Consider the following 15,479-nt stretch of genomic DNA (forward strand, 5'->3'; position numbering starts at 1 on the left):
ATGATTTTGTCTGGTGTAAATGAGGTGGAAGCCATAGGGAGAGTGTGTATTACAGCCCTGTAGCACTCGGGAGGAGACGAGCTGAACTCTCTGCCAGCCCGTTACAAAGCAACCATCACATTTTCATCCACATAAGCTGCAGAGTTGGACCGAGCTCGGATTTCTGTCTTTCTTTCTTTCCTTTCTTGTTCACTTGCTTTTTTTCTTTCTTTACGTTTTTTTTGTTTCCCCTCGTCTTTCCTTCCGTCATCCATTAATTTCTTCCTTCCTTCCATCTCTCCTCTCTCCCTTCCTGTCCCTCCTATCTTCCTGTCCCGCTGATGAAGACTTGGTCGGCTGCAGCGTTGAACAGGTCCAAGTTTCCTTACTGCTCCTGATTACATCAGCACATGCAGTCATGCTCTCTCTCTCTCTCTCTCACTGGAATAACAACTCATGACATCACCAACAGCTGCCCAGCTGCATGAAAGAGTGTGTGTTTGGAGGATATTCACAATTGTGTGCGAGTGTGAATGCATGGTTGGGGGGGTGAGACTGTCAGTTGCCAAGGTAACGGAGCAGGATCAGTCAAGGGGAGACTGACCGCCTCCTCCGCTGGTTTACAGTCGCAGGCCAAACTTTACAGCAGTAGTTATGCAACAATCTATCTATCTATCTATCTAGACAAGAATAAATGACACCTTCTCTCTCTCTGTCTTCATCCCTCCATCTGTCTGTTCGGTCAACCGGCTCTGCTTTTGTCCCCACAGCTGGGCCCGCTCATTAGGCCATAAAACCTCTTTTAATTAGATACTGAGGTCTGTGCGGTTGTTTCCATTGGCTTATTGGTGTGTCAGTCAATGAATCCATCCATCTCTCACTGACAGAGGCCCATTGGTCGTCGTCAGCACTTTTTCTTTTGCATTACGAGGGGTATTGTGCAGAGAACCTGGGGTGATTTCACTAAGAGCAGGACGAAAGGGACTCTTTATCGTGTGAGGTACATGTAGCATCAATAAAGCTTTAGGAAATTTACTTTAAAACATTGCAAGTACAGGTTACAAACAAGAGCAGGAGATTGTCAGCCTCCTCAGACCTCTGTCTTACATTTGTATAGCTATAGAATAGCTTCGTGCTTTGTTTCTTTATGAAACAAAACAGGAAATAAAATCCTTTTACACTGGAATTAACTAGTGTAGTCTCACTGATAACGCTCAGTTGTCCGGAAAACACGTCATTAAACTTCTGCCCCTTTTGTTGTGGAGGAAAATGAATCCTTGTCTGGACCTAATAATGGATAGATATTGGTTTATCTTGGTAATAATATCCTTTGGAGAAGATTATATTGGTTGCTAAAGAATATTAATAATCTTGTCTGCATTTGAATGAGACTTGAAATGTGAAAAAGTCACTCATAATGTCAGTTGAGTTATTATAAAACACTGATTCCAGGAGGTTGATATGAGGACATAATACCACTTTTGTTAAGTTTATAGTTCTGAGGAAAGTTTTTCTCATTAATTTTTATCATAGACTGTATATATATATATATATATATATAAATATAGATGGACGACACGTCTCCACTTTCTCTCACTGTACAGAAGTGAAGCCAAAATATCCCGGATACAGGAGCTGCCATCTTTAGATTTTGACGTCATTTGGAGCCAGAGTCTGTGCTGAAGTGATCGGGAGGTGGAGCCGCGGTATCGAGGTCATCCGCCCGATTCGATCACAAGCCGAGCGCGGCCGCAGCTTGTCAGCGAGAGAGATTCACAGCTGTCAATCATAACGACTCACCCCCTTTTTATAGCATCAAATAACTAATTCAAACCAAACTTATCAGAAAAATGAAGACTTGAACAAACATCAGCGTGATGAGAACTACCTAAAATGACAGAAACCATATTATTTGACGTGTACTTTGACTTTTTAGTTTGGCCCCTGTACCATCCACTAACATGGAGGAAGCGGAGTTTATGACCTATACTGCAGCCAGCCACCAGGGGGCGATCCAGATGTTTTGGCTTCACTTTTGGGGAGCTGTCATGTCGTCCATCTTTGTATACAGTCTGTGGTTTTTAAACTCAACCTTAAATGAACCTTTTCATGGAGAAGCAGACTGAAAGTGACATGTCACATACTCCCCTCGTAGTGGAAACTATTTGAGACTGTGACGAACAGGCACATGATACACAAAGACCAGGATCGCCAAACCTTCATCTCTTTGTCTCCTCTCTCTGTCTCTCCATACACTGTAGTCCTATAAGCCACTTTATATACTCTTTAACCCTCCGGAACAACAAGGTGTTGAGCTGCACCTCTAACAGCCGGCTAATCCAGCAGATCTGATCAAAGGTAGCCAGTTAACCTGAGCTTATCCGCAGCCTAAGGAGATCTGTTTAATGAGCTTACATTAAACCAGCCGCAGCGCCACGTCTCGCTGTGCTTCCAATCAGCAGTCGAGAGGTTATTTTATACTACGAGATGGATTTTATTTGAAATTATCCCTCTCTGTTTGTCTGTTTGTATCCCTCTGCCTGGATTTAATCTTCATCAACATAATGTGTTGTGTATTTCCAGCTATCGCTCCGTCTCTGTCTCTTTATTCTGCATCTGTCCGTCTCACACTCAGTTCCGGCTTGTATATCTGTCTATGTAGAGATGCAGAATAAATCAACAGAAAGAAAGGATGAAAAAATGACAAAGAAAGAATACATAAATAATAATAATAAAAGCCATGTATGTTTGTTTTGCATATATGAGAAAGTCCTGCGTCAGATCACTTGTAAAAACACTGTGACTGTAAAAGTTGTGTTTGATTTTTAAATTCCATGCTGAAAAACTTCTTTAGAGAAATATTTTTATATTTTATATAAACAGTATATTGGAGATACAGTACTATATTTTCACCTAAAATAGTAGAATAAAAAGTCCTTTAAAAGGTGTCTCATACGTCCCACACTACATGTATCCGTCTGTCTTTCAGGTTTCTACATTTCTGTAAACATGTAGCAGAATCGCCGTGTCTTTTTGTGTGTCTCTTCCTCTGTGTTTTTCTGACGTTACTTTGTTGTGACAGGTTTCACGACGGTCCCTCTCTGTGCATCCCAGTCTGTCTGTCTCTCTGCTAGTCTCTGTTTGTCTCAGTCCTTCTCTGGTGTCACTCCATTTTGACATTACTACCGCGACTCTGTGCCGATCTGCCTCTCCCTCTCTGAGTTTCTGTCCGTTCCTCTGTCTTTCCCTCTCTCTTCCCCTCGCTTGATGTTTTTCGGATGTGACAGAAGTCGTGTGAACCTCTCTATCTGTTTCTATCGGGTTGTCTTTCCCTCTCCTGCTGATGTTATTTCCATCAGGCTGTACACATCTCCGAACAGCAGGGGGATGAACATCATGTACCTGTGAACACAAGACCTCTGGCGATGCTGTCACATCTCGTCTCTTCTTTCTGTCCGTTCTGTTGGTCTCTGCTGATATTTCAAATATTAAAAAAGTTTGAGAAACTCACTATTGACAGGAAACTTCAGGGATCTTTTAAAGGACTCTCACGGGGAAATTTGGGATTTTCTTTTGCGTGAATTTACCAGAATATATTTGACAACTTGTTTCACACGACAGTCAGCCCAAGTGTACAGAGGAAACCAGACTGTTTATGCCCTTAGTGGGCGTCTGAGCTGAAAAACAACATTAATAAACCAAGGAGGAATAAAAACATTTTCAGGTCATAGAAGCTCTCCCACTTTGTTGAGGAAAGTAGCAGATTTTTACATCATGGCCTGTAAATAAATACTCCTCAGTGGCCCAGTTTGCTGCTTTTCAACCCTTAAATCTCTTCTTTAACTTCTCTTTTGATTCACTGGATCAGGACATTTCTCCCGCTGTGAGACGTGACTCAAAGCTGGAATTATCTTTTATTCATCGGTTGTATTACTCATAAAACACTGAATATATAACATCCTTGCAAAGATCTACATGCAATATAATTAAAAAAAAATATGATTTTCAATTGTAAAACACTATCAGGAAAATATTACGATAAATAAGCTTGACAATATTATGTATTACATAATCTGACAAATAAGTCTCCAAACCCAAGCTGAGAAATCTCCCTGCAGACATTATACCACTGTTTTCACAGGCTGAGCAGTACTTATGAACTTCATGTGTAAAATTGGTTGATTGCTCCTTTAATTTGTGCATTTTGGAGTTTAATTTCTCTGAAATCTACATTCTGGCCATCATTTGACCTTTCACTAGAAACGGATGTGACTGTTCAGAGCAGCGTTATGTGCCTTTATTGTCAGCTAGCCGGCCCAGTCGCTAGGAAAACATGTTGACATTGTATGTTTCTGCAAACCACGGAGACGTTGAATGTAGATGCTTTCGGTCAGAGCAAGTGGCGCAGTATACATAGTAGCGAACGTTATTGAAAGTGACGAGGTATAATAGCGAGTATAATAAACGAGGAAGTCCATTAAGGGTGGGTTGGTCAAACAAACACGAGACTTTCACCCAGGAGAACGCATGTGTGTGTCTCTAATGTTACGCCTGTTACGTAAGAAAGTCCACTAAGGGCGGTTGTTATTTATTTATGCTAGTTACGTTGTTACGTTATTATTTTAACACAATCCATGATCTTTTTTTTAACCTTAACCAAGTAGTTTTGATGCCTAAACCTAACCAATCATCTCACAAAGTTAACCGCGTGTCATTGGGTTTTTCTGCACGCGTGATACGAGGCTGATATGAACATTGATATTAAATATATCCCGTGGTTTGCAGAAAAATACGATGGCAACATTTTTTCTGGCGACTGGGTTGTCCGCAGGAGGGAGTTATTCATAGCCGAGAGACACCAAGTCATTATTACAGCGAGGTGCCACTGTAACTACATCACTGCAGTGGTCAGTGCAACCTCACACCACTCTCCACATTCACACCAGTATTTACTCCACAGGACAGTTTGTCATTCTGCTGTAGTTAAAATCTCTGGCTTGTGTTGCAACAAAGAAAGTCTGAAAATCAATGTTCAACTTTGCTTTTCTGTCCCTTCTTAGAGATTTTGTTTGTAGCAACGCTCAAACCATATTTACTGGAAACCAAACAAACATTATGTATCTTCCTTCTCTTTAAGCAGCAGAGGGTGAACGTGTCCCGTCCCACAGCAGGATCAAGTTGCTCTGATCTCTGACATGTTTACGTGTGGCGCTCTGCGTTTGATTCTTTAGCACCGTGGGGACGTTCTCCTGTCGCTCATCCTGGAGCATCTGTATGCATCGTCATACCGAGCGTGCATATGTTGCTGTGTGTTACTGTGAGTCAGAAATCAGAGGAGAAGCAGCTCGCTGTGCCTCCGGTGCCTCTCTGGTCATCGGGGAGAGGAAGAGGAGGAGGAGGAGGAGGAGGAGGAGGTGGAGAGCAGAGGAGGAAGGAGTGAGTCATGCTAGTTAGACTTTAATAAAAACAACTGCCAGGGTCCACAGCCTGGATCATGATGATGATGATGATTGTTCTAGTGTTGAACAAAGTGGTGTTGGGTCACTTGGTCACTGTGGAAATTGCGAAGTGAAGTTCACGTCTGGTATGAATTTCACAGACTCTTGCTTTTCACTTTCAACCCTCATCATCCTCTGATAGAAATAAGAGCTCCAGTAATTGAACCTCTTGTACTTTCTGTCCTGGACGCTGCAGGTTTGTCCAGTGTGATGCTGCAAACTGCATCAGTAGCTGCGGCCCGTACAGTACGCTGGATTTAAACATTACCGAAACTGTCTCGCAGTACGATGACTGAATTGATTTGATTGATATCTGTGACTCGTCTGCCATTGTTAGGCCCTTAACTGGCGCTGGTACAGGTGTTTCATCTGAGGAACTTTACCTGGAACTTTGCATTACCTGAATATTTAAAACCTTGTGAGACTTTAGAGCTTATTTCTTTGTATTTGGGTCTTCTTTTGTGGTTTTCTCCACTCTGAATGTTGTGCTGATGTCATTTAGTCCTGCAGTGCATCTCTGATTTTCCCAAACACTCTAATAAACTCTGGTTTGTTTCTTGGCTCCATGTTCTTCCCAAGAATGCCTATCAGGACTTTAATATGGTTGTTTGAAACACAGTCAGTCGTATTGGTCAGCCAAGGTTGTTGCAGATGCAGTTGGCGGTTCTTGTTTTGTTTGTTGTAGTAATCCTAGTTGCGATGTAAACACACATTCTCTTGATGAATCAGGATTGACAGCGCTGCTAGCTTCAACTAAAAGAATCAGTCTGACGTCCTCATCAGGGCTGGAATTTAAATAGAAAACAAAGTAAATTACAGTAAATCAAAATCCATGACAACTTAATGTTTTGGATGTTTTGGAAAAACTGTAAAGATTATATTGTTGTTCTGTTATGTTCTGGGTCTCACGAGCAATATTAAAAGTGTCTCATAAACTCGTTACCGTATGTAAACACAGTCTCAGCGACACTCAACAGATATTTCTTCAGCAGCTGCAGCACGTCAAGCTCAGGAAAAAAAACAGCTTCCAACAGTTAAAATGTCAAATGATGATGAAAAAGTCACGCACATACACAGTGATGTCTTGCACCGGTGGGACCGATACCGAAGTTACTGCCAACAGAGCTCACTGTCCATCACTGAGGGATGTAAACTCGGTTGTGTTGGTGCTGGTTTGGCGTGACAGTGAGTCTGTTTGTGTTCACGGCATGAGAAAGAAGACAAAATACTGCATGAACCTGTAGCGTTACCACGGCAACACCTAGTTTGAACGTAACACTGCAAAGTTGGTTTAAATACCCATGATACATAAAACACCTTAGATAAAAGTGTCAGTCATGTTTTGTATTATATGAATATTAACTATGGCTGCACAATTAATACAATTTGACCGAAATCGCAACATGGTGCAATATCTGTTAAAGGCAAAATATGTCAAAATACCATTTTAAATTGAATATTGTGGCGCTGCAGAGATGTTCATATTTTCAATGATAATGATAATAATGTAAAATTAATATCGCTGATCATAACGCAATATCAGTGAAAATAATCGCAATTAGATATTTTTTCAAAATCCTTCAGCCCCGATATTAATTGATCTTTAAGTAAATATTTTGTAATGAAATGAAGCCGGTCTCAGTGGCACAGCTGTACAGCTGTTTCAATATGATCTCCACTGACAGAGTGGCCTTTACTGCTACAATCACACACACACACACACACACATACAAATGCGTGCACACACAATCATACACTCATGCCAAGACAATGGCCTGCTAATCCTCGCCTGTGATTGGACGAGTCCAGATTACCCAGAGGGCACCAGCTGTCGGGGAGAGTCGAAGCCCAGTTTCCTCAGTATCAGCGCGCACACACACACACACACACACACACTGTCACTCACTAATGCTGAACTAACTGCAGAACGAGGCTGAAATGTTCACCAACAAAGCCTTAGCATGTGTGCTAACATCCAGGCTGTGTTATCTGTTAGCTGGACGTGGCGCTCGCTCGGCCAGACTGGAGCGTTCAGCCGCTGTCAACAGAGACTGTTTGTCACTGCTGTCAACGGACTGTAAAAATAGGAATGGGAACTAATATGGTCGTAATGCTAACGGGCGTCCAGCACAGCCAGGTAGCCAAATGTGGCAAATGCCTGGATGTGCTGTGTTTTATTTTTAGCCTCTGTTGTTTCAACTCTTCCACCCTGTTGGTCCGCGCACTCAACTCTTTGTCCGCGGGAGTGGGCAAGAATCCTCTTTAAGGCCATTAAAGTATTAAAGATATCCTAAATTCAGTCATGAGAAAGAACATTTCCTCCATTTCATAGGCTTCTTTGTGCAGAACATGTATTTGATATCCACTAACAATTCATTCTTGCTATCCATGGTTCTTTTTTAGTTTCATAAATGTAACATGGCTCAACTGTTTCTGAATGTTATTTATTAAACCGGTGTTAAATTAAATTCACATTCAAGAGGTCTTTAATATTGGCTCCTTGAAGCCGTGACACCGTGATGTATTCATCACTTTCCAACTCCCACATACACACACACTGCACAGCTTTTATCCCTCAATCCCGCTGCTCCCAGTGCAGCCGCAGAGGGCCGAGCCGGGCCAAACCGGGCCGGTCCAACAATGCGGGGAGAGGGGAGGAGACAGGAAGCGCTAACTGACACGCTGCTGAGCCCAGATAAGAGCAGATCCCACTCAATACTGGAGTCGAGGGAGATGGAAGAGGGAGAGGAAGAGGAGGAAATGAGAGGGAGATAAAGAGGGAAGAAGGAAAGGAGAGTGAGGAAGAGAGAGAGAGAGAGAGAGAGAGAGAGCAAAATGGAAAAGAGAAAGGAGAGAGAATAAATGCTAAAAGGGAGGGAGAGAGAGAGCCAAAGAGAGATTTACTTTCAGTGTGTTGTTGAGATTCAGAGGACTGAGAGGCTTTGCATTGGCCTAGATTCTCCTCCCTGTGTCTGTGTGTCTGTCAACACTGACCCTCCTCTCCGGACCAGCCCTGATGTATTTATTCTCTCTCAGTTCTGACCTGCTACATTTTCATAAAAACAGTCAAGTCATAAAGTATGAAGTAGGTGATACGCTTCTCATTGTTTTGGCTTGAAACACCAGGTGAAAGTGCTGATTTCCAGCTGTGAAGGACCACACATACAAGCGGTGACTATATTAGTCACATAATTTACATCACAGCTAATGATTTTGCAAACTGTTCAGTGTTTTAGAATTGTGTTTATAGTGTTCCAGGCAACGACTGGTTTCATTCATTATGTAAGGTATGAAAATAAATGAGCTCGGAGCTTGTTGGAGTTGTGTAAACCATCACAGTGACGAGCGTAACTGATTTCTTTTAGACAAAAAAAAAAGTGTTTTTGGAATGAGGCAATGCAGTATAGACTTCAGTTTGCACTTAGCATTACACAATGATGATATAACTCAGAGTAAACTTAATACAGATGTTCACTGTGATGGATTTCACAAGTGACACAAGTTTTAAGAGTCTGTTCATTAGTTTGGATGGAGCCCAACGGCTGCCTGGAACGTCAGTGTATCTTTTGGTCGTTTGATTTTCCTTTCACAAACGGGTATTAAAACACAAAGAAATTAGTGGTTATTTGATTTTTGTTTTAAAATAAAAAAAAATTGTAAAAGTTTTTCTTTATCAGGGTCAAATTTCAAACGTCATTTTTTCATATTCTGCGATCGGAAGTTGCGTATGAGGATGGTGCTGTGTATGAGAGACAAAAAAAAGTACGGTGCTGCTCTGTAACTGAAGGTGATGGACACGGATCAGTACGTAGTTTTTCGAAACAATAAAAGAGTGTATCTCAGGGAAAAAGACATAACTGCAGAAAAACTAATTTCTGTAAAGTTGGAAAGATATTGACAGATTCTAACTTCCCTGATCAATAAATCATAACCAAAATGTTATTAAAACACCAACGAGGGCTCTTTCTAACCGTAGTAAGGTAGACAACGAGCTACAACCTAATTTTAATCACAACGAGCCTTCAGTCCTCCGAGCTGGACACAAAACATTGGTCTCTATGTGCATCCGGCTGTGAGACGAGTGGTCAGGGACCGTCTACAAAGTGCAACGCTGAAAAGAGATGCTATAAAAATATTCAATTGCTTTAGTCTTATACAGTGTAGAACCCTAAAATTACTTCTAATAAACTCCTGATAAAGAAAAACGACTTCTGTTTCAATTTTAATTTTTGTATTTTAAAATGAAAATCAAATACACACTAATTTTTTTGTATTTTAATATCCTTTTCTGAAAGGAAAATCATATGACCCAAAAGATACACTGACCCTGGAACTATTTGACAAAGTGCATATAAACATCTAAACCTCTAAACACCATGGGACTTAATGTGTTTTGGTTAACATGCACATTAAGTGAAGTGTAGCCTTTACATTAATTGTATTAATTGAAGTTGGTGTAGACTCTGTCCCTCTTTTGAGGATGCAAACATCATCCGACTGAAGCCAAAACAACGAAACGTGTCACTGTGCTGCTACAGACTTCACTGTTTATAATTCCATCGCTCAGTTTCCATGTTGTAAACACAGGGTGTCTGGTTACACTGTCCTGGGTAAAATGAGAAACAGGAAATGCATAAGTTATAACATACAGTATATTCATGCACGCATACAAATGAATCGTCTTTGTTCTCTCATATGTTTCTTATATTTCCTGCAAATGATCTGTTGCAGTTTTTCCTGCTGAAGACCTGGAGTGTAAATCCTCTGAGGCTCTTTGATTTGTGTTATATAGAGTTTAGCCGGTATATTTGGAGCTGGTATAAATCTTAAAGATGCAGTTGCAGCTTAAACACATGTTCTGCTCACACTGACCCAAAAGTTTGGAAATGATAGCGACTTGTTTTATTTTTCATGTGACCAGGGAGTTTATTTCCTGACTGGACGAGGTCCTGGAAACAGATACTGAATGTGTCTGAGGAGGAGATCCTTTTTCTCCACTTGGAATTTTTGATTCTTGATTGCCGTTCCTATTTGCTGCTGCGGCAGCATCGTTTCCCAGCGGGGATCATTACAGTTTCTTCGTTTCTTTTCTTTTCTCGCAGTTGCTATTTTTTTGAAAAGCAGCATGAGCCCCATGGTTTCTTTTTCATTCATCTGCACATAAAAAAATGAGGAACATAATAGAAGATTCTGAGTGTTCAAATGTGAATTGGGACAGCGTATCCTGCACAACATCAAACCTTCACCTGTGAGTCTCCACTCACCTGTGGAAACATTTTGAATATAAGAAAACGTGAATGGAACAAATCCCTTTTTGACAAAACTCCTAAAAGTTGGCACATTGATGGAGAAGTAACATTTCTTCTCCGTGTTTTATTTCTGGCAGTGCAGCAGCTTCGGTGGTACCACCTTCCATTACACAGGAAGCACGTTCATATTTGAAGAAGCAATAAAATTCAACTATGTGTCCGAGTTACAAAAGACTTTACAGGCTGATGAAAACGTGCTGGTATTACTTTTTCCTCCTGTTGCTTAAAATAAGCTCTGTGTATCTCCTCCGAGTGTTTGTCATCTGTTTAAACTCATGCACTGACCTCTCTGTCTGTGTGTGTGTGTGTGTGTGTGTGCAGGAACGACAGAGCGGGTGTGTCTGATCCAGGGGACGGTGGAGGCGCTGAACGGCGTCCATGACTTCATTGCTGAGAAGGTGAGGGAGATGCCTCAGAGCACCCAGAAGACAGAGCCGGTCAGCATCCTGCAGCCACAGACCACCGTCAACCCTGACCGCGTCAAACAGGTCAGTCTCAATGTCTCTGCTATTCTGTTCCAGGAGCAGCTGAGGTTAACTCTACCATCGTCTGTGTGTGTGTGTTTATCAGCTGTGTGTGTGTGTGTGTGTGTGTGTGTGTGTGTGTGTGTGTGTGCGTGTGTGCGTGTGTGTGTGTGTGTGTGTGTGTGTGTGTGTGTGTGTGTGTGTGTGTGTGTGTATGTGTGCGTGTGTGCGTGTGTGTGTGTGTGCCAGCTCTGCTTCGGCTGAAGGGGTGTGTGAGCGAGAGAGGGAGGGAAGTGTTTGCCTTTGGAACCACTGACTGTGTGCGGTCGAGTTGTGATTTTCTGTTTGAGTGAAACTGAATGAGGCAGAAAAAAGAGAGACGACACGCGACCGTACAGACATGTAAACAGATGAGGGAGGGAGAGAGAGAGAGTGTGTGAAAAATAAAGAAAAATAAGGTTAAAGGGAGACAAGAATGGAAAAAGAGACACAGGGAAAAATAGGAGGAAGGGCAAGACGGGAGAGTGGAGGAAAGACTGAACGATGGAGGGAAGAGAATGAAAGAAAAGAAATGGAGCGATATGATGTCCAGTCTGACAGGATGCAGTGTGTGTGTATAAACTGCTTATCTGTCATGAACTATAGGCTTCCACACACACACACACACAGACCAGAAACCTAAACATCCACGCGCCAACTGGAAACGGTTTCCTGCTGAGGGAGGAAGTGTGAGCGAGTGTCCTGATCACTCCGTCTCTCGCTCACACACACTCATCAATTTTATGTGAGAAGTGTCTTAATCAAAAACATGGAGCTTCAACTTTCCATCCCACTGACTTCCTGTAGTATTCAGCCTTTTCATTTACGCTCTCTCTCTCTCTCTCTCTCTCTCTCCTCTCTCTCTCTCTCTCTCTATATATATATATATATATATATTTGGATCAGTTATTATGACGTACACGGTTGGAGGATGAGTTGTCCCTGATCTACTAAGTTAGGGTCATCACCTCACAGTATAGCCTACATAATGTTTATTAGAGCTTTTGTAGACTTATCAATTAGTTGATTTAATCGACAGATCTGTAAAACTGAGTTTCTCCACAAAGAATCACACAGAAACACCACTTTAAATGTTGTCTTTATCACAGATGTGCCCATAAGGTTCTTGGAAATTCAGCATGAAAAAAGCATAAATACACGACTAATCGACTAAAGAAATCTTAGTCGACTAAGACCAAAACAACTGATTAGTCGACTAATCGACTAAGAGGGGGCAGCCCTAATGTTTATGTAAATGTTATATTGCATATTGCATAATATTTAAGCAGGATTACAACTATGCACGTGTTTGTAGCTATCGTCATTGACATACAGCCATTCAACATCTCAGCAGTAAGCTCCTTAAAACCCTCTCTGTTTGTAAACTCACTGTTTGCAGTGACATATTGTGGCTATAAGGTCAGATCCATTGTCAGGTGTATTATCATAGATGATTGATGTCACAGACACTAAGGGGCACCAAACTGTAAAATCTTCTAATCTTATGATGTCTTTCATTTGCCTTAAAAATATCAACCCATTTTCTGTTCAAATTTGATACGAGACAGTTTTTGATTTCAGTATTTTAGTGTCCAATCAGGAGAGAATAACCAGAATGCCGTGTGCAGTAATAATTCACATTGTAGTGAACTGAAGTCCGTTTCAGCGTTAGCTTCCGTCCCCCCGGCTGTCATTACTCAGTTTAATTGGGGACTATTTCATCGACCTCCCTGAAAAGCTGAAACATGATCCTGTGTTGATATTCTCAGATAAATGAGCAGCTACACGTGTAAATATTGAACATTTTACAATTTGACAATATTATTTAAATATAGATAAAAGATGGACAATTCAACAAGAACAGTCATCACTTCACGTTTTATTATATGGAACAGTAGTTGATACAGGAAACTCATGCGTCATGTTTCAGCTGTTTACAAAGAAACTTTCAGCTGAAACTTTTGATAAATGACTTCATTGTTTGCTCAGAAACTTTGTTTAACTGCAGTAGTTCACATGGAGCTCATTCCGCTGCTGATTGTACGGTTAAATGTGCGTGTCAATACCAGCTGTGTAATGGAGGACAATTAGTGTGGCCATTGATTATGATCCCAATCTGTTTAAGTGATTATCATCATTCTCTCTTCATGATCGCTCCCTATTGATTAGTCAGGTCTGGCATTGTTTCCATATATTGACTGTTCGGGCCTGCCAGACGATGCATTCAACCAGGCCTGTGGGCACGCAAACACACTCACACACACACACGTACAGTAAAAAAAACATTAAAGAGAATATAAATAAATATAAGAAGGATTCATTAGGAAAGAAATAAGAAGATGACATCTGCTGCAGAGTGGAAAACTAAATATATATTTTTGAAATGTCCCCAGAACTTCCTGTTTTTCCTCCTCGTGTCGTCGTCTCTGGTGTTGCATGAGTGTTGCGTACGTTCTCCCCCCGCTGTGATTTCTCTGTCATAAGCAGAATTTGGGGGGAAGGGGGGAGGAAGGAGCTCTACGCCTTTATAGTAGTGAATAATTATAGTTATCAGACACACACACATTGACACAGTCCTCAGAGATAGAGTCTTTGGAAGAGTACACAATTACAAGGTGCAGTTATGAGGAGAGTTTCATGCATAATTGATAAATACTCTGTGTACACACACACACACACACACATTCTCACCCACACTGAGTCCTCCTGCCCACACACACTCTGCAGAGTTGAACTCAAACTGGCTTTTGAAGGCTCGTGCAGATAACAGTATTGAACTGTGTTCGCACAGATGGAGTCTTGTTCATTCGTGTTTGCAAAGTTGACATCTTGTCTCTAAAGGTCATTCTTGTCAGGCTGGGAAGTTATACTATATGGCTGAAAGTATGTGAACACCTGAATGTCACAGCTGGAGGTATCAGCTGTGGGCATCCCGTTCAACCACAAGAGCTTTAGTGAGGTCTATCTCTGGTTGTTGCCCGACAAGGCCGGGCTTGTAGTCAGCGTTGCAGTTTGTCCGTTAAGTGTTGGATGTGGTTGTGGGTCTCTGTGCAGGTCTGTCAAGTTTTTACACACCAACCTCAGGTTGTAGTTGCCAGGCAACCAGTGGAGAGGCCAGGAAGAAAATACTGCAGCACATAACCCCGTTAAAATAGTGAATAGTTGTGAATTGTTGTTTTTACAATTCAGTTTTTGTACAAATTTAACAAATGAGATATAAAGTGTCTATTAGTGAGCTGTAGAAGTGATGGGTGGTAGATTAGCTGTTTTCCTTTCTTATGCGGTGACGCAATTTGCGTACTTCCATACTTACACTAAGTACCACTATACTGTAGTCGGATAGAAACCATTACTGGGTTCATTTATCTGTCTAATTGAATTACTGCCGTTACGGCGTGATGTCCGTGGCTGACCATCACCAGCTGCCTGAAGCTGCCAGAAAAGCGAATACGTGCAGACGTGCTAAAAGAGGCGAACTATCCCTTTAAAACAAAGTGGCAGCCTGGACATGTGTGATGCTTTTTCTCTCTTCAGTCTGGATCTTCTGCATCCCGAGCGTCTGAGCCCGAGGCTCACTGACAGTTGACTAATGCTGTTGTGGACGAGGCGAGCAGCCGCGGGGAGACAAGCAGGCTAATAGCTGCTGATATTCAGACACTTCTAATACATGGCCAATCCCCCTGTTGCTCTTTAGGCTATTTATACCATGTCGGAGAGGCGACTAAATGGATTTGGGCTGCATTTGACGACACACACAGATACACACACAGAAAGAAACCCCCATACCAAAATAACCTCCTCAAACAACCGTGCTGGACACACAGATGCCCCGACCTTTAGAGGACACTTCATGCAGCCGAGCATCAAAACCCAAAGGACCGGAGGACACATGTATTTGAAGGAAATAGAAAAATGTTTATAAAATGATCCACAACTTTATGAGCATGTTGTATCTTAGGTAATAACGCAACCATAACAAGCAGAAATATTTTTGTCCGCAAAAAATATATATAATAATAATATAATTGTGACAGTGTAACATGTTTCTCTTATGGTGAAATGTAAGGAACATTATGATTATAAACATATATACACTACCTTAAAAAGTAACGTTACGTCTGAATTAAAAGTATCTTGTTCCAGTATTTTTTCTTTTCCTGCTTCAGCAACATGCCAGCAAATGTGTTGAC

At 41.5% G+C, this 15,479-nt stretch overlaps 1 protein-coding gene across 4 annotated transcripts in view; it reads left to right on the plus strand.

The window, feature by feature from the left end:
* Positions 1-15,479, plus strand: part of nova2 (NOVA alternative splicing regulator 2) — a 101,420-nt gene that overhangs the window by 58,061 nt on the left and 27,880 nt on the right. For all 4 annotated transcript variants that reach the window (XM_037776175.1, XM_037776172.1, XM_037776174.1 and 1 more), the window contains one exon: positions 11,108-11,274. In XM_037776175.1, coding sequence (XP_037632103.1) covers positions 11,108-11,274 — 167 coding nt within the window. The remainder of the gene's footprint in view (positions 1-11,107; positions 11,275-15,479) is intronic.

This window comes from Sebastes umbrosus, chromosome 7 (genome assembly GCF_015220745.1).
Source record: "Sebastes umbrosus isolate fSebUmb1 chromosome 7, fSebUmb1.pri, whole genome shotgun sequence".
In the NCBI taxonomy this organism is placed as follows: Eukaryota; Metazoa; Chordata; class Actinopteri; order Perciformes; family Sebastidae; genus Sebastes; species Sebastes umbrosus.